Here is a 23,066-nt window from a genome sequence, read left to right as displayed (position 1 = left end):
CAGAGGCAGGAAGGGAGAAAAGGGAGGGGAAGGAGGAGGGAGTCAGGGAGATTCAGTTCTGCTTTTTACTTAGTAATTGATTGGTTTAAGACAGTGCTTGTTTCTCTTTAGGGCACCAGCTCCAAACTGAAGTATTTAAAAATAAAAAGTTCCAATTATTTTTTTGCATAACTTTTTGTGTGGGGGGGAAGAAGGGTAGGTTATAATCAAATGTTTAATTGCTCAGGTGGAAAGATGCAATGACTAAAACAAATTACCCCTCTACAGCTCCTTTTAAAGCTGGTAGGCAAATTGGTTACCTAGAAACACAGACTTATGACGAACCCTCTTCCTGTATTTACCAGAGTCAGTAAATATAAAACCATAAGTCAAATGTTGACACGTTTTCCTATAACTGTAATAGGTTTATAGAGGTTAATGTTCTCAGATTAAAAGTCACTAATGACTCTGAGAAAGAAGCCAGGTCTAAGGGGAAAAGAAGGCATTCATTTTTTGGAAAAAATTGACTTTTAGTGCCAGCATGGAGCTTTTGTCAGCTGCTTTAAATGCATTCTTATTAAGTGCATTAATAAGAATGTGTAGAATTGCGGAAGAGAATGCAGACATCTTTGAACTTAATGGATTCTCAAAATTCATGACTGTAAGGCCGTTTTGTACTTCTGTGAGGAAGCCCCTCATAAGAGCAGGTACATCAAAATTTAAACAGTATTTTAATTACCTCATTTGGAGACTCTCATAACAAATCCTGTTTCATTTCACTGGAGTTTACTACATGCTATGTATCTCTTAGGGGAACAGGTAGTGTCCAAAAATTAGTAATATACATGTTAATGCTTGAGAAATTTTGACTCATTTAGAAACGCAGATTTGGTTTTCTCCTCTTATGCCTTACTACCTAGGGAAAATAACTTTTTTTCATTGACATTTCTTTTTCCTTTTCGGCTGAAGACTTCTTTAACTGGTGAGATCTGAGTATTATTTACCATGATTGTAGTGAGAAACTGGGGTGCCCTTGTGGGGTTCAGGGATACCTACCCAGGGACTTACCTTCACTGTTCTTCTACCAACCATGTTTTCTTGGTCAGATTCTGAGGGCCTTCATGGAACCCTTCATGCTACCATTTTTTGGGGAGACTCTTGGTCCAAAGTGTCAGGTCCAAGGCACATTTATATTAACCCAACAGAACTGTATTAAAATGAAATCTTGTTGGGTCCAGTCTCCTAAATTCTAAAGTGAGTCTTAATAGAGCAATGTGGCAAAATCTGGTGGTACAATTTTTAATTTTCTCATTTGATTTCTGACTTTGTAAATTATAAGCTACAGGAATATATGCTGCTTGAAAAAGTTCAGATGTGTGTAGAGTCAATAAAAGGTTGTCTTATATCCCCTTTCTACCTGAACCTTACTTACTTTCCTTACCAGGAGACTGTTGTTTAGGACACCTCCTTGTATACATTTACATAAAACACATACCAAAGCTTCTACTGGGCCAGTGGTAAAATTCTGAATTTAAAAACAAAATCTAAACAATTTCCAGGTTTTTGAAATTAATCTATAAACACAAAAAATTTAAATAAAGACAAAACCAAAAGCCTCATTATTTTACTCACGTTGTATTTTATTTCTTACAATTAATGGCTAACAAAAGAAAAAAGTAATTGTAGCACCCTGTGATTTTAAGATAGCAACTCTAACTTAAATGCTAACCCACTCCATTAAACAAAGAATCTTCCCCCAGGGCTATAGTGGGGTTTTATTTAAGTTTCCCAAACCCAGTGAAAACTAATAATTTTTATTAGCTACAAAATACAAAAAAAAAAAAAAAATAAATTGTATTATTATTCCCCATAGTTAAAAAATTCCACAAATGATAGATTTTTCTCTAGGGACATGATTCACTCACTCAAACCAGAATACAGCTACGAAAATATCTATAATTACAAGTCTCACACTGGAGTCTGGCTACTTTTGGGGGTTATTTGATGGTATACGAAGGGGTATTGCTAATGGTGTGGTGAATATGCTCAAGAGAGCAATTTTTACTCAAGGCTAAGGAACCACATATTTAGTTTTCAAAAATATTAACTGGAAGCTTTTTTCCTCAAAGAAAAATATAGAGAACCCCAATATATAAAACAACTTTTAGGAAACTGCACTGGCTGTAGTAGTTGGCTGATGGGAATTCTCCCTCCACACCCTGGGGATACATGGCCCCTTCCCTCCTGCTATACCCTGGGGCTATGCTTGGAACACCAAGCCTCACTGCCCTCCAATTTCAGTTCAAAGACTGGGCATCCTGCCTGGGACACAGGAAGGTCCTCGGGTTCAAGAGCCACCAACACTATGCTAATTCTGCTGGCCATTTTTTCAGGTAAATCAGTGAGAAATAGCATAGTTGCTCTTTTATATGCTGAAGTCCAGTTCTTTAAATCTAAACTTTCCTGGCTTTTCAGTCTTGTGGTTGCAAAATATTTTAACAAATTAATACTTCTGCTATGCTAATATAGCTCTCAGATCCCGTGGTACTTCCATTTTAGGTCATAGTAAAGAGAGATATCTTCCCAGCACTGAAAAAGTGCTGAATGGTCCCAAATAGTGTCCTGTCCCTAATCTGGTTTCTGAATATTCTGTTTCTTTTCCTTCTTGGTATATTCTTCTAGTCGAAGAAGCCACTTTGCCCAGTACTGGGAACAGAGCTCTGTGTCCATGAAATGCGGGTGGGCAGGGGATCCATCTTTGTAGGCCACCACAATTAAGCCACACTGAACCTAGGAAGAAACAGTAGGATCAGAGTTTAGGTTCATTTCCTTCTTACTCCAGGGCAAACACAGAACAAAACAAGCTACAGTAATATCTCCTAACTCAATTTCTAAGATGGTTGGTAAAAGACTGCACCAGGATACACAAGAACACAAAGATGACAGATAAGACACTGAAGAATAGACTGTAACAACAAACAGCCTAGGAAGAGGGGGAAAGGGCTTTTTAAAGTGGTAGATGGACAAGAAACAGAGTAAGCAGTGGAATACAGAGTAAGAACCATAAGGAGTTAAGTAGCTACAAACAACCATTGAACAAAGCTTTAAGCAGAGGCTCAGTGCCCTGACCTGAAAGCTGTAGTTGGCATCATTATTTATGGCACCCACATATGCCACAACCTGAAGTGGGTTGTCAAATGTATTTCTGATGAGAGGTTTTGGTTTTTCTGAGGTCTTCCAATCAATCACACACAGCTTGTTCCTAAGGAGAAACCAAAAGAAGTCTTTGTAGGTAGCAGTTCAAACAAACAAAAAAAAAAACTCTATTAGGTTAACCCTCTCACGTATAGTTTACTATTGTCACCCAATAACTGTTGCTTCTATTCTCCACTTTCAAAAAACACAGCTCCCCTGAGCTTTACTTCTTAGGATTAGAAAGGTCTGATGTTCTCTTTTCTTTGAGCCCTTTATTTAGTAAATGAGCCTGTCTGAGGTCTGATGGAAAATGTTTCCTAAATTGCAATAATGAGACCTATAGGTGCAGGACCATGTGGGAATGCTGGGAAATAACTTTTCCACAGTTCAAGTTTCTACACTATCTTGAAATTCGTTTGGATCTCCATGGCCTCTTTTCCTTTATCTTAATTGATTTCGCTTTGAATGAACCACAACAGACCAGTAGCCAAATCCCCATCATAAAAGACTAAACCATCATAGTGTCTCTGAAATTCTCTTGCTCAAAAACCAAGGCTGGGCGCAGCCGGTTTGCTCAGCTGGTTAGAGAGAGCAGTGCTCATAACACCCAGGTGGCTGGTTCGATTCCCACATGGGCCAGTGAGCTGCGCCCTCCACAACTAGACTGAAAACAGCGATTTGACTCGGGGCTGATGGGTCTTGGAAAAACACACTGTTCCCCAATGTTCCCCAATAAAAATGTAAAAATGGAAAAAAACAAAACAAACAACAACAACAACAGAAAAACAAAGGCTGGGATACAAATCCATCTGCACTTAATAGGCAACGACTATATGCAGAAATACAAATAAGGAGACCTGGTCCCTGCCCTAAAAGGTTACACACACGGTAGGGTGTTTTACTATTAGGGATACTGGGGGCGGGGATTCCTGCCCCCCCTTTCTTTAAAATCAAAAAATGAGTGCATTCCTCCCCACTCCTCACATCTCGGTAGGATTTTACACTTGTCAACTGTAGTCAAAGGATCACAGGGTGTGTGGGTGGACTAACAACTGGTGAATCTCAAAAGGCTCTATTTGTTCAATTTGTCTTTCATGACTTCAATTTCAAAATTAGCAGTTCAAAGGGAGATTTTGTACAATGTATGTGGCCTACCTGTCACACAGCTCTCGAGTTACAACTTATGCAAGGTATTTATAAAATCAGTCTAGAGTAGCACTGTCTAAAATTAGAAGTAAAATGCAAGCTACATATATCACTTTAAATGTTCTAGTAGCCACATCAAAAAAAGAAAAAAAAAACAGGTGGAATTTTAACATTTTATTTAACCCAACATATAAAAATATTATCATTTCAACATATAATCAAAATTAAAAAGTTATCAGTGGGCTATTTTATATTCTTTTTATATTAAGACATTGAAATCTAGCTGCTATTCCCAGTTCTCTTCCTTGAATAAATCAGAATACCCTAAAAATAAAGATTTCTGCCATGGACCACTGATTCTAGCAAGTACTATAACTTGTAGAAACTAATGTGGACAAAAATATTTTAGTAGTACAAACCCAATAAAAATTGCAATTAAGACAGTCTACGAATAGCTCTTAAACAAATGAAAAGATGCTCACCTTAATTTATGTGAAATGCAGATTGAAATTACACGATACAATGGTAATAAAATTACTAACATTGTGTTGTTAAAGGTGTGCACAAATAAGCACACTTGCATATGTGATAATTTAAAATGCACATACCCTTTCACCCAGTAATTTCTCCTTTAGGTATGGACCGGAGGAGAGTAATGGTTTGATATACTGGGTGCAAGTGACAGTTTCTGGAAAACTTAATAAGTACTCATGCCCAGGCCTACTTCAGATCAACTGAATTTAACCTAACTGCATATATCACCACCAAAACAAACAAACGAACCCATGCATCTGTCTAGAGAAACTCTTACAGTAGTATACAAGGAGACACATTCACTGCTGCAGTTTGTAATTTGAAAAACTAGAAATAACTTGAATGTTTCCAATAGGGAAATGGGTATGGTTCATTCATACAATGGAATAGTAAACAGCAGTAAAAGGAGAGAATAGGATCAAAATAATAATGCTAACGTTTATTGACTAGATAGTATGCATTTTAAGTACTGTATAGGGAATGTCTCACTTATTCTTCATAACAACTCTATTAGGTAGGTACTATTATTTGTCTTATTTTACAGATGAACAAATTTAGATACACAGAGGCTAGGTAAGTAGCCTAAGGTTAAGATGAAAAGCCAGGCAGCCTGGCTCTAGAGCCCAATATCTCAGTTCTGTGATACTAGAGATTTATGATCTAGAGATTTCTATATATTGTGAATTTCAGATATGTAACAAGACATAGTGTTGTTTGTGGATTACACATAGTGTTGAGTGTGTGCGCACATGTGTGTGAGAATGCAGAAAGTAGACTGGGATTATGTTGTGTATGCATTATACATAGTTCTGTGTGTAGGGTAAGCAGTACAGAAAGTAGACTAGCAAGGCACAGTACCAAACTTACAGCGTAACTGTCTTTGGCCAGGGGATTGTAAGAGAAGGAAAGAGGTGTTTAAAGGTGACGTGAGCTTAATTTATAATATTTCTTAAAAAAAAATTTAAAGCAAATGTGACGAAGTGTTAACAGCTGTTAATTATGAGGAAAATTATTAAAAGAGAAAAGAACGTTGCAGATCTATATAAGCTAATAAGAAAGCTCTCCAAGACACATTTTCAGGGGAAAATAAGCACGGTTTAGCATTTTTCTGTTAGTAAGTGGGGGTGAAGAATGGGGCTGAAGGATTCTGGGAAGATGGCAGAGTAGGAAGCACCAGGAATCTGTTTGCCCACCTAGACAAAAACTGCAACAGCAGAATCTGATATAACTATTATGGAAATATAGTTTACTGAAGGCTTAGAGGGTGAATTGTGTTTAGTTTTTGACAATTTTCAGCTCTTAGCACAAAAGTAGCTATCATTCCCCACTCCTCATTCATGGGGCAGGCAGCTGTGCACATGTTCCTAAAGTAGCTTGTACACAGTTGTGTGAGTCAGAGTGGACAGAAGGACCATGTTCTCCAAATCAGAGATCTGTGCTCTTATCACTGGTTGCTGTTTCTGATCACACAGGTGCAGACAAAGAGGACAGTGGACATTGTTGTTGTACCTCCCCCATTGTTGCAAACCCCTCTCCCTCCAGCTGATGTGAGTTCCAGGGGACTTAAAGGGCTGGCACCACTCCCTTTTTATTTTTCTCTTTTTTCTCTTCTGGGAGTCAGATATCAAAGACTATGACATCCAAATGTAACGGCATACATGAGGGAAGTTAGAAAGTGATTGAGCACATCCAGGGAAAGGCACAAGCTCAGAAAAGACCTGAGAAGACCTTAAGTTTATACTTCAGGCTGATGCTTGGCACAGACATTGCCTACAACAGTAATAAATCCAAAACAATAAACATAACCCAGCCAACCCTGGGGTAGAGGGAAAATCTGATGTCCAGTTACCACGATATTAAATTCAAATGTTCAGTTTTCAACAACCACAAAGGCACAAAGTACACAAATAAACAGGAAAGTATGGCCCATTCAAAGGAAAAAAAAAATTCAACATAAATTGTCCTTGAAAAGGATTTGATGGCAGATCTAACAAAGACTTTTTTAGAATCTTAAAGATGCTCAAAAATATCAATAAAGGTAAATACATGGGCAATTATAACATCTAGTATTTCTGTAATAATAGTTTGTAACTCCATTTTTTGTTTTCTACATGATTTGAGCGTAACATATATATTTTTAAATTGTCAGTCTAAAAATTTTACTATAACTGGTTTGTAACTCCACATTGTTTTTTATATAATTTAAAAGACTAATGAATCTAAAAAATTATTAGTTTATGATTTGGTAAACACAATGTAGAAAGACATAATTTTGTGACAGCAACAACTGAAAGGGATCGATGGGGACAGAGCTGTTAAAGAAGCAGAGTTTTTGTATATTATCAAAATTAAGCTGGTATAAATTCAAATTAGAGTATTATAACTGGGATGTAAGTGTAATATTCATGGTAATCACAAGGAAAACAACTATATATAGAATACATACACAAGGAAATGAGGAAGGAATTTAAACATTTCACTACAAAAAAGTGAACAAAAAAAGACAATAAAATGCAGAAAATGAGACAAAAAAGACATATAGAAACAAATAGCAAAATGACTTAAGTCTTTCCTTATCATCAATCGCTTTAAATGTAAATAGGTTAAACACTTCAGTCAAAAGACAGAGATAGGCAGAATGGATAAATACTCATGAACCAACTACATACTATCTACAAGAGACTCACTGTATATCCAAAGATGCAAATACATTGAAAGTAAAAGGACAGAAAAAGGTATTCCATGCAAATAGTAATCCAGAGAGAGCAAGTGTGACTCTAACAGCAGAGAAAATAGACTTTAAATCCAAAAGGGTAAAAAGAGACAAAGAAATACATTATATATTAATAAAAGGTTCAATAGACCAAGAAGATAAAACAATTATAAACATACATACCTAATAACAGACCAGCACAATATATGAAGCAAAACATGACAAAATGGAAGGGAGAAATACAGTTACACAATAATAGTTGGAGACTTCAATACCCTATTCTCAATAATGGATAGAACAACCAGACAGAAGATAAGTAAGGAAATAGAAGACTTAAAACAACACAATAAACCAACCAGATCTAACGGACATACAGAACACTCTACCCAACAACAGAACACAAATATTCTCAGGTGCATATGGGACATTTTCTAGGACAAACCATAAGTTAGGCCACAAATTAGTCGAGATTTATTTTAAAAGATAAATATCATACAAAGTATCTTTTCCGATCACAGTGGGATGAAGTTAGAAATTACAATAAGTAAAACTAGAAAACCACAAAATTGTGGCAATTAAACAACACACTCTTAACCAAAGAAGAAATCATAAGGGATATTAGAAAATAAAAGACAAATGAAATCACAAAATATCAAAACTAATGGGACACAGTGAAAAGTGTGAAGGGGAATATTTATAGCTTATGATTCAATGTTATCTTACAACTTAAGGAACTAGAAAATTAAGAAGCAAACCCAAAGTTTGCAGAAGGAAGGAAATAAAAGATTCAAGCAGAGACAAATGAAATAGGTTATAGAAAAATGATAGAGAAAAATCTATAAAACCAAAAGTTTGTTCCTTGAAAAGATCTACAAAATTGAAAAAAACTTTTAGCTAGATGGACTTAAAAAAAGGAGAAGACTCAAATTACAAAAATTAAAAATGAAATTGGGGACATTACTACTGATTCTACAAAAATAAAAAAAGATAAGAGAGTACTATGAAAAATTTTATTCCAAAAAGTTGGATAACCTAGATGAAATAGACAAATTCCTAGAAACACAAACATACCAGGACTGACTCATGAATAAATAAAATATATGAACAGATCTACAATTAATAAGAAGATTCGATCAGTAATCTAAAATATCCTGGCAAATAAAAGCCCTGGACCTGATGGCATTACTGGTAAATTCTAGCAAACATTTAAAGAACTAATACCAATCTTTCTGAAACTTTTTAAAAAAATTGAAAAGTAATGACCTCTTTGTAACTTATTCTGTGAATCCAGTTGTTACCCTGATACCAAAGCCAAAGACACTATAAGAAAACTACAGACCAATATTCCTTATGAACGCAGATGCAAAAATCCTCAAAATACTAACATATCAAATTCAGCAGCATACACCATGACTAAGTGGGATTTATTAGTGGAATGCAAGGATGGTTCAATGTACAAAATTAATGTAATATACCACATTAATGGAATGAAGACAACCACAGAATAATCTCAACTGATGCAGAAAAAGCATTTGAAAAATTAAGTGATAACAACACTCAACAAATTAGGAATAGAAAGAAACTACCTCTACATAATGAAAGCCACATATGAAAAACCCACAGCAAACATCATATTCAATGATGAAAGAGCGAAAGGTTTTCCTCTAGAATCAGGAACAACGCAAGGCTGTCCGTTTTCACCAATTCTATTCAACAAAGCACTGGATGAGCACTAGGCAACACAAAGAAATAAAAACATGAAAACTGGAAAGGAGGAAGTAAAAGTATCTCTGTTCACAGATAGTATAATCTTTTATGTCAAAAACCTTAAAGAATTTACCAAAAAAACTAGTAGAACTAATAAATGAATTCAGCAAAGTAGCCAGCTACAAAGTCAACACACAAAAATCAACTGCATTTCTGTACACAAACAACAGATAATTTGAAAAGGAAACTACAAAAACAATTTCATTTATAATAGCATCAGAATGAAAACACTTGGTAATTAACTTAACCAAGGAATGAAATCTAGAAATCATTGCTGAAAGAAATTAAAGAAAACACAAATAAATGGAAACATTCCATTTCATGGACTGTAAGGTTTAATATTGTTAAAGTGTTCATATTACTAAAAGTGATCTATAAATTTAACGCAATATGTATAAAAATTCCAATGACATTTTTTGCAAAAATAGAAAAACCCATTCTAAAATCCATATGAAATCTTGAGGGACTCCAAATAGCCAAAACAATCTTGAAAAAGAACAAAGTTAGAGGATTTGCACTTGATTTCAAAACTTACTACAAAGCTACAATAATTAAAATAGTGTGGTACTGGCCTAAGAACAGAGACATATAGACCAATGGAATAAAATAGAGATGCCCAGAAATAAAACCTTGTCTATAGGGTCTCACGATTTTTGACAAGGGTGGCAAGTCCATTCAATGACAGTCTTTTCAACAAATGGTGTTGGGAAAACTGGATATCCACATGCAAAGAATGAAGTTGGACTCCCACCTAACATCATCTATAAAAATTAACTCAAATTGGATCCATGACCTAAACATAAGACTTAAAATACAGGGCCAAAGCTTAATGACAGTGGATTTGCCAATGATGTATTATTCGTGTGACACCAAAGGTACAGGCAACAAAAGAAAAAACAGACACACTGGGTTACAGGAAAAATTTTTTAAATTGTGCATCAAAAGACACCATCAAATGAGTAAAATGGCAATCCACAGAATGGAAGAACATATTTCAAATCATGTATCTGATAAAGGATTAATATCCAGGATATATAGAGAATTCTTAAACTTCAACAACAACAACAGCAAACCCAACCAAATTATAAAATGGGCAAAGGACTAAATAGACATTTTTCTAAAGAAGATATACAAATAGCCAATCAGCACATGAAATGATGCTCGACATCACTCTTAGGGAAATGCAAATCAAATCTACAATGAGATATCACCTCACACCTTAGGATGGCTACTATCAAAAAACAAAAAAACAAAAAAACCCCAAAACAGAAAATAACAAGTGTTACAGAGAATGTGGAAAAACTGGAACGCTTGTGTGCTATTGGGAATATAAAATGGTATAGCCCTTGTGTTACAATATGATGGTTCCTCAAAACATTAAAGATAGAATTACCATATGATTCAGCAATGCCATTTCTAGTATATATCCAAAAAATTAAAAGCACAGTCTTGTAGAGATATTTGTACACCATGTGCATAACAGCATTAGTCATAACAGTCAAAATGTGAAAGCAACCCAAGTGTCCACTGATGAACAGATAAGCAAAATACGGTATATACGCATACAGTGGAATATTAGTCAGACTGAAATGGAACAGAAATTCTGACATAATGCTACAACATGGCTGAATCTTGAGGACATCAAGCTGATTGAAATAAGTCAGTCAGAAAAAGACAAATACTATGATTCCACTTATATGAGGTTCTTAGAGTAGTCAAATTCAGAGACAGAAAGCAAAATGGTAGTTGCCAGGGGCTGGAAGTAGTGGGGAATAGGGAGGTTATTATTTAATGGGTATAGAGTTTGTTTTATCAGATGAAAAATGTCCCAGAGATGGATGGTGGTAAGAGTTGTATAACATTATGAATGTATTTAACCATACACTTAAAAAAATTGTCAATGTCATGTGTATTTTACCACATTTAAAACTTTTTTAAAAAAGTAGGGTGGGTAATTCTTCAATTATAGTTGACATACATTATTATAGTAGTTTCAGGTGCATATATTACCCATCAAAATTTCTAAAACCTTAAATTTCTAAAACAGTTTCAAAACATTCAACGGTTACATTCTCAATGTTGATGCTCTTTATGTGCAGAACAAAAAACAAATAAACATCAGTACTGTTTATTATATTTTATAATCCCTATGAAATGTGTCTGGTGTCAATTTCTTGTAGGCCTTTAATTGTATAGCTCCACTGGTTAATCAAAAGGGCAGCCAAAAGATTGGTGCAGCCACTATGGAAAACAGTATGGAGGTATCTCAAAAATCTGAAAATGGAACTACCCTATGATCCAGTAATTCCACTCCTAGGTATCTATCCAGAGAAATCCAAAACTCTAATTCAAAAAACTTTATGCACTCCTATGTTTATTGCAGCACTATACACAATAGCCAAGACATGGAAACAACCGAAATGCCCATCGGTAGATGACTGGATTAAGAAACTGTGGTACATTTACACAACGGAGTATTACGCAGACATAAAGAAGAAAGAAATCTTACCATTTGCAACAGCATGGCTGGACCTAGAGAACATTATGGTAAGTGAAATAAGTCAGACAGAGAAAGACAAATACCATATGATCTCACTTATATGGGGAATCTAAAGAAGAGAATAAGTGAATGAACTAATCAGTTTTGGAGACAAAGAGGAAAAACTGAGGGTTGTTAGATGGGCGGGGGGGTGGGTGGGGATAAGGGGGAAGGTGAGGGGATTAGAAAACAGTCGGTAACCACAAGATGGCCACGGGGTTTTGAAAATTAATTTGGGGAACATAATCAATAATGTTGTAAAGATTTTGTAGGGTATCCAATGGACACTTGTCCCATTTGGAAGACCACCTCAGGGAAGATGTAGATGCCTGATCACTGCAATGTACACCTGAAGCTGAACAATAATAAATGCCAACTATAATTTTATATATGTATGTATGTATATACTTACAGGAGGCGGAGTACAGCATTGGGAGTGGAGACAGTGGAAATGTGATGGCTTGGTGCGATGTCAGAGAGATAGTGGATGGGGGGAGAGGGATCCACAGTATGAGGGATATAAATGATAAACGTCTAAATATTACTTTGTCTTGTGCACCTGAAACTAAAAAAAAAAGGGCAGCCAAAAATAGTCAAGTGAATTTCCAGGGGCCAGCCCTGTGGCTCAGGTGGTTGGAGCGCCCTGCTCCTAATGTCGAGGTCATCGGTTCGATTCCCACATGGGCCAGTGAGCTGCACCCTCTACAGCAGGGGTGTCCAAACTTTTTTCAACGTTTTTCACCAAGGGCCATATGTGTTAAAATACATAAACAGCCAAGCCACTCACTCGAGGTGAAGTACGTATTACCTCTGGTTTATTTAAGTAAACTAAATATATTTTTGGAATTTGCTGTGAGCCAATTAAAAATGGATTGCGGGCCGCAGTTGGCCCATGGGTGGCAGTTTAGACACCCCTGCTCTACAGCTAAGATTGTGAACGATGGCTCTCCCTGGAGCTGGGCTGCCATGAGCAGCCAGAGGTCAGCATAAGCTGCCGTGGGATATTGCGAGCTGCTGTGTCCTGCTGCGGGCTACTGTGCTGCCGTGGGCTACCATGTGCTGCTGGGAGTGCCCAGTGGCCAGCGTGAGTGGCCATGGGCTGCTGTGTGCTGCCGTGAGCTACCATGTGCTGCCATGAGTGGCAGGCGCCCAGCGTGAGTGGCCGGCAGCCAGTGTGAGCGGCTGGCAGCCGGACAGAGCTGCCGAGAGCGACTGTGAGCTGGCGACGAGACTGCCTCAATGCGGGGGAGCACAAGGCTCCTAATACCAGCACGGGCCAGGGAGCTGTGTCCTATACAACTAGACTGAGAAACAACAGCATGAACTGGCGGGGGGATGGGGGGCGGATATGGAAGAAAGGGGGGAAAAAAATTTCTAGGCACACAGGTCTCTTCTCAGATATGAGGCAACTATGGCACAAAACTACTTGGTGGGCTAAACACAGTTTCCAAAGTAGAGTAATAAACATTGTCAATATTTTTAAATTTAAATTTTAACTACAGTTCCAAGGGTTACACTCACAGATTTTTTTCCTCCCCCATCCTACTATAGTGCTCACATACTTTTTTTTGGAATAGGAGTATCTGCAGGTTTCAACAACCCTTGGAATCTGGAGTAAGTGGGAAAAACAGTAAAAAGAGCTTTTTAAAAATCAAAGGAAGCTGTAGTAAGCTCAGAGTTCCTATCCATGTCAAACACTACCTGGAAACCAGGAAGAGTTGATTTTCAAGGCTAACAAGGTGCTATTTTTAGGGAAACAGGAAAGAAAATGTAGGAATCAAGTTGGATCTTATGGCTAGTACCTTGCTGCTATATGCTGGAAAAAAGGCCATCCTAGGGACACTGAAAAGTTATCCCTTTCCTCCAAGAAATACTTTGATTTTGGAACACAGGATTATGTGGCCCTTCCTCTGTATCCACCCTTACCTCCTGCCTAATACCCAATTCTTTTACCTATCACGTTGATATTTTGACTTACGGAAGCTGCACCTTAAGCAGGAGTTAAGAGGAAAAAGCAGTATTTGACAGGCACCATCTGTCCCACCCCGAATTAATTCACTTCCATATTTTGATGGAAACAATACTTACTGATACTCAGCCACACAGTCCAGCAGACCTACATACTTTAAGGTCTCATGTTGAACAGCACTTTCAAGAGCTCGAACTCCACTGACATCTTTTAGAATATGCTGGATGCTTTCAATGTAGCCTGATGTGAGATTTTCATCTCTCTCTTTTACGTTCTCCTGGGGTGAAAGTATGCTTTCCAAGGCTTCATGGAACTGTTTCCCTTGTAAAAATATGTCTGAAGATAAAATCAGGGAAAAAAGGAAAAATAAAACAAAAAATTCCAAACTAGTACTAAAAAACAAATACTCTAAAAAACTCAGTAATAAAATTAAAAATCACACAAGATTTACCTTTAAGTGACAACCTGAGATACCACATTTCAGCTTTTTCTGAAACCTAAGAATGCACTTTTAAAACCAAAGGGACTAGAATAGCTTAGATAACAAAATGGATCAAAATAAAGTATTTCTAACTGCATCAGGCCCAAACTAGAATTGGAAGATCTGGGCGCTACAGGACCAGATCTAATTTACGGTACTCTGAATTTAAGTATCCATTTTAGTAAATTAACTGGTTGTGATAAATAATTTTTAGAAATTTAGGAAATTGTGATTCTGTTTACACTTCTTTTTACAACCAAAACTTAATTATGGACATAGAAATGGTGGAGGAATCCTTTTAATAACCAGCTTAATGACAGGCAAGAAATGAAAATCAAGGCACCAATTTAAAAAAATGAATTGTTATGGGGAAGGTGTGGGACTTAGGGAGAGGGGAAGAAAATATGTAACATTCTTCTCCTGCACTTTTTTTAAGAAATAGAACAGCCTAAGATAATTGTTCTGTCCTGAATTTTTTCCCTTATATACTTTTAAGAAAGGAGAACACATGGGGGAGGGGGGTTATCACTTTGTGAGGGGTGTATATTACATTGTTTTGAACATCTGAAACTAATAAAGTAAAAAAAGAAAGGAGACCACAAACATTAACCAAACACAAGAAGTACAGTGGTACCCCGGTTTTTGAACATAATCTGTTCCAGAAGAATGTTCGAGTACTGAAACGTTCGAAAACCAAGGTACCACAGTACTACATATTCACTTGTCTCTTGGTAAGGGGAGAGGGGGTGTTGTGCTAAGCAGTGGCCTTGGTGCTTTCAAAATACTGTATTAACTTTCAAATACAACAGCCAGCAAGATAAAGATCATTACTCCCATTTCAGTGAATGAGACCTGGGCAGAGCTGTTAATTTGCCCAAAAGCAAAAAGCTGCACCAGCAGCCTATTCATTCCAGATCACCACACAGCAGAGCTAGGAAGGCAAATTCAGGGACCATCACTTAGATACACATAGAAACAGTGTAGAAAATATACATGCTTGGAGACAGAACCACAGAAAATGAGGAAAATAATCTCATCTAATGAGGTAATATCAAACCATATTATGTTTGTCAGGTATTTTTACAAAGATTTTGAAAGGTCAGTTCTACCACTGGCAAAAGATGGAATCGCTTCCAGGAAATTACTTGGAGACTTAAACGAAATTCAACTGAGCAACGACGTTATTCTATTCCAAATTTACTTGGCTCAGTTGGACTTAATGTCAGCACATGAAAGAAAGGCCTATAAGAGATTTAAGACCGATGAAATTAAAACCTAGGAAAAAGAGGTGTAGTATTCATCTACAGACTAGTTTAATGAAGGAGAACACAAACATGTTAAAAGCAGGAAGAAAAAATTGCTTTATCAACCACCAAGCAAACAGACAACTCATTACCCACTGCACACTTGGCCTCTGGCTAGATTCTTCACGCGTAAGAGGCAACGAACATGAACTGTAGAATACAGGATACCTTAGATTGTAAGTCTCAGACATTAAAAATGATTCGATTTGTCAAAATAAATTTTAAAAGATTCAAGATTTATTGCAGATAGCATCAAGTCAGAGTATTCACTCAGTAAGTTAAAGGAATGAAACTGAAATGTTTTCAAGTCCCAGTATATAAAGGATATTAAAAAGAAAAAAATTCATGAATCTCCAATATTCTGATTGATAGAACAGGCAGGATGGACATTTTAGGATAAAAAAATCAGTGTAGCAAAAAACTGAAAAAAATAAACCCCAGCCATTTCCGCTATGATTGACACATATATAACTTAAAGTCAGACTTCCTTATCCTCAGCAATCTTCAAAAGATAAACTGATGTTTGAGAAATTGACAAAAAAGTAAGATGCCATTAAATGACTTTTTTATGTTGCTTGTTTAGAAAGCAGAGATTAGAAGCATACTTTGGAGATATTGCGGGTTCAGTTCCACCGTAATAAAGCGAGTATCAAAATAAAGTGAGCTATAATCTTTTTCCTTCAATTTGTAATGCAACACCTGTGAAGTGCAATAAAGTGAATCACAATAAAACGAGGTATGTCCATAGTTTGAACTTAATTGATCCATAATGAACTTTCTTAAGGCAGCCCCTGCATGTATTTCTTGGCCCACACAGCTGAGGAATGTTGTAAAAGGGTATGGCCTTCATCATTTCTGCCACATCTAAGTACCACCTATATACTTAATATTTTTCTCTAAAACTCGTGACCACTTGTTTGTTGTGTTGTGTGCACACATAATTTTTTCTAAGATGCCTCAAAGTAAGTGCATTACTCTTAAAAATAAAAGTGCTTGTGTACCACTAGAGGTACACATAGTGCTCTCTGGGAAGCCTGGGCTAATGAATGATCAATGTAACACTTAGCTTTAACAAAAGACAACTACATAATCCTGATGGGAACCAGCTAATTCACCTGTGCCAATGGTCTTTCTTTTTATCTTACTTTTGAATGGAATCTGTTTCAAGGAAGCTATTCTCTTCACTTGTCTAAGAAGTTAGTAAATTAGGAGTTGAAAGCTAAAGTTTACTCTCAGAGCATCTGTTTATCTCAATTTACTAAGATCTAACTACAGAGCATGCGTTCTGGCTTATTGTTTACGTGTCAGTCTGCGTTGATAAGTTGAACAAGGGGATATTTACTAATTTACTAGAGTCTGAACAGAATGCCTAGCAAACAACTAGAATTCCATTATCAGGTGATTGACTCTCTTTCATAATCAAAGAAAGCAGGCAATTCTAACACTTAAATTTGTAGCTTATAAATGAATGTTATACATCATTTAGTCAAAGTACTTGATCTCTGTGCTTGTTTGTGAAATGGTGATAACAGCAGATTAAGTAAATTACTACACAAAGTGCTATTTAAAGATAATTATTTGAAAGCAGTTCCTCACTAGTTAAAAAAAGACACCAGTCTAGAAAACAAAGTAACAATACTGAACCAGGATTGAGAAAATTACTTGAAGTATATTCTGCAAAGCCATCTTCTCCCAGTTCCAGAATCATCCGCTGTTTCCACCTCTCCAAATAGAAAATCTGTTCTGATGTCATGGTCTGCTGGAGGACCCGGGTCACACTTGGTATGTTGTTCCTTTGCAAAGGAATTTTCAAAGGCATTGCAGCATCATTTGTTGCATCTGGTTTTAAGCTTTTCTCTGGATTTAAAAGTGGAAACCAGTTTTCTGTAACTCTTGCTTCCTCGTCTTGCTTTGGGGGTTTACACTTACTCACAGGTCCATAGAGTAAAGCATCTTCCTCAAACAACGATTCTGGAGTCTGAGCATGGCCTCTGAACGACAAGACAGACTGCACTAACTCACAGTACTTTCCTTGGTCCACTTCTCCGTAAGGGTTCATTTTTTTCTTCCGGCCACACGAGTAAGAAGAAGTGGAGAAACCCACAGAAGGGGTTGGTTCCACCAAACACCCCTTTGAACTCCTAAGCTGCCTGCAGATGGTCTGAACGGCCTTCATCTTGGATTTTTTTCACTTCACTCTAGTCTCCTTGCAGTGCCGAGGACCTTTTTTAATGTTTGCATTCCTATTAAAGAGAAAAGTGGTGTTAGGTACCAGACGTGTTAAACATTTGAACTACGCAGTGAAAGCTTCGTCAGTATGATACTGCACATTAAGTGTGTTCAGTAAGTTTTTGTGACATATTTGGACACGCTTTTTCCAAGGGCTGACTCTCATCGATATCAGACAGACCAGTACTTATTAAATGCGAAATAGCAAAAAGCTTGGGGCAAGACGTCCCCAGCGTTCAATCTGAAACAACGGGATGCCTAGGAAGGAGGGTGTGTAAGACTCCAGAGCCCATCCTGTAACGGCCAGGGGTCCCAGTTAACAACCATGAACCACGGGTCCCTAAATACCAGGTTCTTTGCGAAGGAATCTATGAGTTTTTTCCTTTAACCCTCACACCCTCTAACGTGAATACCGCTGCGACCCGTTTTACAGACGTGGAACTCGAGCTGCTCAAGGGCCACGTTACCAGATGCGAGCTGGTAAGCGGCCTCCAGCAAGGAGCACCCTCGGGACCCGCAGACGGCAGCCTCCCGCTCCGCGGTAGGTGTGGCACCGGGGTGGGGACAGGACGGCTGTGGCCCCTCGGGTGGCAGTCAGGATTAGGGAAGAGACGGCTTCAACAGTCGCCTAACCCAAGGCAGCGGTATATGTACGCGGAGGCCACCACCCTTCACTTAACTCCCACAGAGCGAACAACCTCTCGGCGCGCGTAGTTCCGTCGATCCCGCGCTTTCGTCTCGAGTTAGGCCTCGCCCCAGGCACGGCGGCCCCAGCAAGCACTGCGGCACTCACGCCCCGCCCCTAGTCCCCGGCGCACGCGATTCGTGGGGAGTCCCTCCCCTCCGCCAGTAGAGAGGACGCCTGCAAATCGTACCCTATCGCTCTCACGAGATCTTGTTACGTCACAGCTCGTCGCCATCTTGGACCCTGGCTGAGTAATAAATTCCCCCGCAGTAGCGCGCGGTCTTTCTTGAGACGGGCCTCGCCGGGAGTTTTCCTCGTTCCTCCATCGTGTGTGGCACTGCGGTCAGTGGTTTCCGCGTGGCCCGGAGCGAGGGTAGGCTCCGCGTAGCTTCTTTGCCCGGCTCCAAGATGGACGGCAGTGGGTCCTGGGGAGGCAGCTGCGGGGGAGCACGTGGCACGCCAGTCTCCTTTCTTGGGGCTTCTGGGATGGTGGCGGAGTCCCGAGGCCTCCTGCCACTGTCGGGTAGGGAGGCTCGCGGAGGCGGGGCCGCGGCCGCCCCTGAGAGGTGCCCTGGCCGCGGCGGTCCAGCCTCTTCTTTCCTCGCACAGCCAGGCGGCCCCCGCTCGAGGTGCGCGTCGCCATGGCCGCGGTTCCCGAGTTGCTGCACCAGCAGGAGGAGGACCGCAGCAAGGTGAGGCCATCCCCGCTGTCAGGCTCCAGGACGCGAGGCCCCGCCGACCTCCCGAAGCCCCACATTCCTTCTGCGGTCCCCGGGGGCTCTGGGCCTTCTCGTGCCCCATAGCTTGCTACGAGGGGCTCCCCCACGTGTGCAGCACCTGCCGGCCCCGAGCGCCCGTGCTCTCTCCTCTCCGAGCGCTGCCCTGGGAGCTCCCCGCGGACCCGGGGAAGACAGAACCAGAGACGCTGGACCGTGGCTGGTCCCGCGGGCGGCCCGGTGTCCGGCACCGAGCCGGCGCGCGGCGCGTTCCTGGAGACCCGACAATGTGTTTTTCCGTAAAAAAGTTTTTAAAACTTTTCTTGGCTTGGTGAAGACTGGACGGGGAACACGAAATCCACTTATCATGTAATAAATAGTGGTTTTGTTGTTTCCAAACTGCCCCCCCGCCCCCCCCCCCGTGGAGAAAACTTTTTGGCTCAAATACTGGGGAAATTCCATAAAATCTGAAAGCGTGTTCCTTACAACTTTATAAACCTAAATGCGTCACTGCGAGGTTTCTGTAATTTTTAGTAGGTGCTCAAGTAATTGTTGAACTCGGTGTTTACTTTTATTTTGGGTGTTTCTGTAAATTATCCACATGCCGCTTAAGTATGGAGGTCTAGAAGGTAGACTAACGCAGTAAATTCGGGTTACCGGAGACCGAGATTTAGAGACACCCTCCGCTTTTTCATCGCTCCTTTACATTGAGTAAGTTTCGCGATTCGGAGAGGTTGGTCGGAACCACGACGTCAGGTGCAGAATCCTCAACAGGGAAGTTTTTTTGCGAGCAAGTGGGAAAAAAGCCCACGTAATCTAAAAATGCAGGGCGCTCTCAAATTTAAGTAACCTGGAAGGAAGGTGTCTTAAGTTAGAACTGTTTAGAAGTCATATTTGGAGAGACTTTTTCATCTAGTACCAAAGTTCACGCACAGCCTGCCTGGATTGTTAGTTATTGAAATGCAACTTTGTGCATGAGTAGGGTCTTGGTTGTAGTAGTTTTACTTGACAGTCGAGAAGTAAATTTTTTTTACTAACACCGAAAGTGGGAACGTGATACTATTCTTTCTAGAACGTTCCAAAGGTACTTTTTTCAAGTTTAGATGCTGACTAGGAATTTTGATAACACTTTGATTACCCCCCACATGCACTTACTTTCTTGATCAGAATCTGTTTTAGCTGTTTTAAAGGACTTGACTGCTTTAGCAGGCCTTATTTGTCAATGCAGTATGTGGTAGCTGGTATTTAAAATAACGTTCTGTTCCTCCAGAATTGGAGGCTCGTGAAGGCCTCCAGGATTTAGTGGCTACAGGAAAGGATTGTATAGAGTTCTTTTCTTTCTGATTTTTTAATTACAGAAATAAGGAAATAATAAAACTTAATAAAATGTTACCCTAATACATGGCTTCATTTTCCTTCCTGATTTAACAGATTGCCTAGATGGTTTTTACTGTTAACCTGATGGGAAAGATTGTATTTGGATCTTTAAATTTAGAAAAGTAGGGTTTTACCAAGTCTGGCCTCTGAAAAAGTTAACTAAAGCATTAACACCGTTTGGGCCCATCCTCGTGATAAACTGCTCCTGTGCTGTCCCTGTGTGTCCCCCTTCTGCTCCCCCACAGAATTTTTAGTGTGTAGGGGGGAGATAACTGGAGGTTGTGCAGAACTTGTTCCCATAAAAAGTTACCCCAGCCTCCAGTCATTTTGCACCTTCTAGGTTCTCCTGAGCTTCCTGTTGAGGTTCCCGCTCATTCACTGTGTTTTTCTATGATGACGAGTCTCGTCCCATTAGTCTAGCAAACCTACAACAGATTGAGTGTGAGTCCAGATTGCCTCCCAGGACTTTTCTTTTTTAGTGATTCTTAAATTGCTAATAGACTGAAGTAAGTTGAGCACCTGGGAAAAGCTTTGCAAGGACTAGGCAGCAGCCCTTCCCAGCCTGGTGCTATTACAACTTAGCCTTAACTTTCACTAGTTGGGTACATGGGCTTTGGGTAGATGGGGTCTCCAGAGCCAGTCACATAATGTTTAAGAGCTGCTGTTTGCATTTTTTGGTTAATTGGTATGGAAGTTGTCTCTAAGGACACTTAACTCCACCAGGTTGGGTGGAAGTCGCCTGCAATTAGTATAGGAACAGTCCTGAACTTTGACCAATACTGCAGCAAGTCCAAGTTTACAGACTTGTGTGTACTGACGTTTTCTACATTTGATAGCTCGACTTCATTTTTCTTTTTTAAACTCTGAAGTCTGACTTACCAAAGCTGCCCGCAAGCCTTCGTTCCAGATCAGTAACTTGTGCACAGTATTGTAAGATCCCAACATTTATGAGTACCACTTTAGCTCAGGTCATGACGCGCTTGTTTGTTGGCTGTAGGAAGAAATGACCAAAGGAGGCTATTATAGAAATTTATAGATTCTGAGATTGTTTGGTGTGAGACCTAATAAGTGACTAAAATCTATTGTAGAGCTTTAGTTTAAACCAGGGTTTCTCAATCTGAGCCCTATTGACATTTTGGGCTTGTTAATTTGTGAATTGTCCTGTGCATTGTAGAGTGTTTAGCAGTATACCTAGTCTCTACTGGATAACGGTAGCTCTCTTCCCTCCAGTAGTGACAGTCAAAAATATATACGTGCAGGCATTGTCAGATGTTCCTTGGTTGAAAATCATGGCTTATTACATTTTGCATTCTAAAATGTGATATGTGGATGTCAGGTTGTGTTGCAGAGGCTAATCTTTAGTGTGCCTGTGTATTTCAATATTTTTCAAGTCTATGATTGATAAATTGTAAGGAAATAACATGCTGTATAAAACATTAAGTACCATTGACTACCTTTGGAATTAGCCCCCCCCCCGCCCTCCCCCCAATATTGAGGAACCTTTATTCTGGGCAAGTAGCATTACAAAAAGATTTACTGTGTTGGGATTCAGTGCTCCCTGATGCCACAGCATTCAAAACATTGTGGGCTAGAATTGAAGCTCACTAAGAAATGTGCCACAGGGTAGAACTTGGTTTAAAATCCTGCTTTTTAAACAGTTTGCTCTCTTTATTGTCAAGGCCTTGCTTGAGAAAATGAGACAAGAATAATTCTGTAGGTTAGTACTCTTCAAATAGTGGTGGAAGGTGCATGCAGTGAAGTTAGGTAGTATTTAGGGAAACAACCTTTTAATGAACCCAGTTATTTTGAGGAAAGTATTTTCAGAGCATTGTAAGTTCTACCTTTTCTTTGTGAAAGAAGATGGCTGCAGGAGGACATCTTGTCTCACAAGAATGTGCCAAACTTGATTTTTACAAATACAAATGGAGAAGTTTCTCTGCATGATCTTACTTTCTAAAAAGCTACTTTTTCACTTCCACATCTGTTTATTTTCTGATTGGTCATTCGGTTACTCTTAAGAGATGGCACTTCTAAAAGAGGGACGCGGAACTTGTCAACTGTTTCATACCCCAAAGGCAAACCGTAAATAACGGAGCAGTGTGTAAGTTGCAGTTAGGAAGGCCTGAACTTCACCAGTTCAGATATTGGGTCCTTGGCTTGTCACCTTCCCGCATTCCCTTTTACAAATTTGGTGTAACTTTTTCAGGCACCACTATGTAGTCTGAAGAGAAGAGTAATTTTCTTAGAACAGCTGCTTCTATTAATCTGTGGAATGCATGTTCTGCCTGAGGAAGAGTTCATGGCTTACTTATTTTTGAGGGGCAGACCCCTAATCTTCATTTCTAGTCAGTGTAACTGATAAGTACAAATGCAGAAGCCAACCTCCTGGCTTTCACTTGATCATTCTTGAAAAGCAGTACAAAGCTGCTGGT

General features: G+C 39.2%; 2 protein-coding genes across 7 annotated transcripts in view; one reads left to right on the top strand and one right to left on the bottom strand.

Annotated features, from left to right (window-relative positions):
• Positions 1 to 23,066, top strand: part of LOC308491279 (sorting nexin-5) — an 86,210-nt gene that overhangs the window by 43,723 nt on the left and 19,421 nt on the right. The window contains exons 1-2 of one of the 4 annotated variants that reach the window (XM_081034548.1): positions 18,757 to 18,914; positions 19,151 to 19,233. In XM_081034548.1, the coding sequence (XP_080890674.1) occupies positions 19,183 to 19,233 (51 nt within the window). In that variant the 5' untranslated portion in view covers positions 18,757 to 18,914; positions 19,151 to 19,182. Of the gene's footprint in view, positions 1 to 11,717; positions 11,882 to 18,756; positions 18,915 to 19,015; positions 19,234 to 23,066 lie in introns of those variants that run through there. The other 3 variants (XM_081034550.1, XM_081034547.1, XM_081034549.1) reach the window with 3 other exon arrangements.
• MGME1 (mitochondrial genome maintenance exonuclease 1) lies at positions 1,606 to 18,654 on the bottom strand. 3 transcript variants are annotated; one of them, XM_081034553.1, is made up of 5 exons: positions 18,555 to 18,654; positions 17,290 to 17,870; positions 13,962 to 14,178; positions 3,109 to 3,241; positions 1,606 to 2,769 (listed from the first exon to the last, which is right to left on the bottom strand). In XM_081034553.1, the coding sequence occupies exons 2-5, from the start codon at positions 17,801 to 17,803 to the stop codon at positions 2,608 to 2,610; spliced, it is 1,026 nt and encodes a 341-aa protein (XP_080890679.1). In that variant the 5' UTR covers positions 17,804 to 17,870; positions 18,555 to 18,654; the 3' UTR covers positions 1,606 to 2,607. The 3 variants fall into 3 exon arrangements, with proteins under 3 accessions (XP_080890679.1, XP_080890680.1, XP_080890681.1); XM_081034554.1 differs by having other exon boundaries at positions 18,324 to 18,619; XM_081034555.1 differs by having other exon boundaries at positions 18,532 to 18,617.

This window comes from Rhinolophus hipposideros, assembly GCF_964194185.1.
Source record: "Rhinolophus hipposideros genome assembly, chromosome: 22".
NCBI classification, from domain to species: domain Eukaryota; kingdom Metazoa; phylum Chordata; class Mammalia; order Chiroptera; family Rhinolophidae; genus Rhinolophus; species Rhinolophus hipposideros.
This window is presented reverse-complemented; position numbering and strand designations above follow the sequence as displayed.

Bases quoted from the DNA above. Each gene is read 5' to 3' on its own strand.
- MGME1 (XM_081034553.1), bottom strand. From the start codon at position 17,803: ATGAAGGCCGTTCAGACCATCTGCAGGCAGCTTAGGAGTTCAAAGGGG. The intron at 14,179-17,289 runs GTAATTTTCTCA...TTTTATCTTCAG, and splicing joins CTTTGCAGAATATACTTCAA to ACATATTTTTACAAGGGAAA. The intron at 2,770-3,108 runs GTCAGGGCACTG...GTTTCTTCCTAG, and splicing joins ATGCCAACTACAGCTTTCAG to GTTCAGTGTGGCTTAATTGT.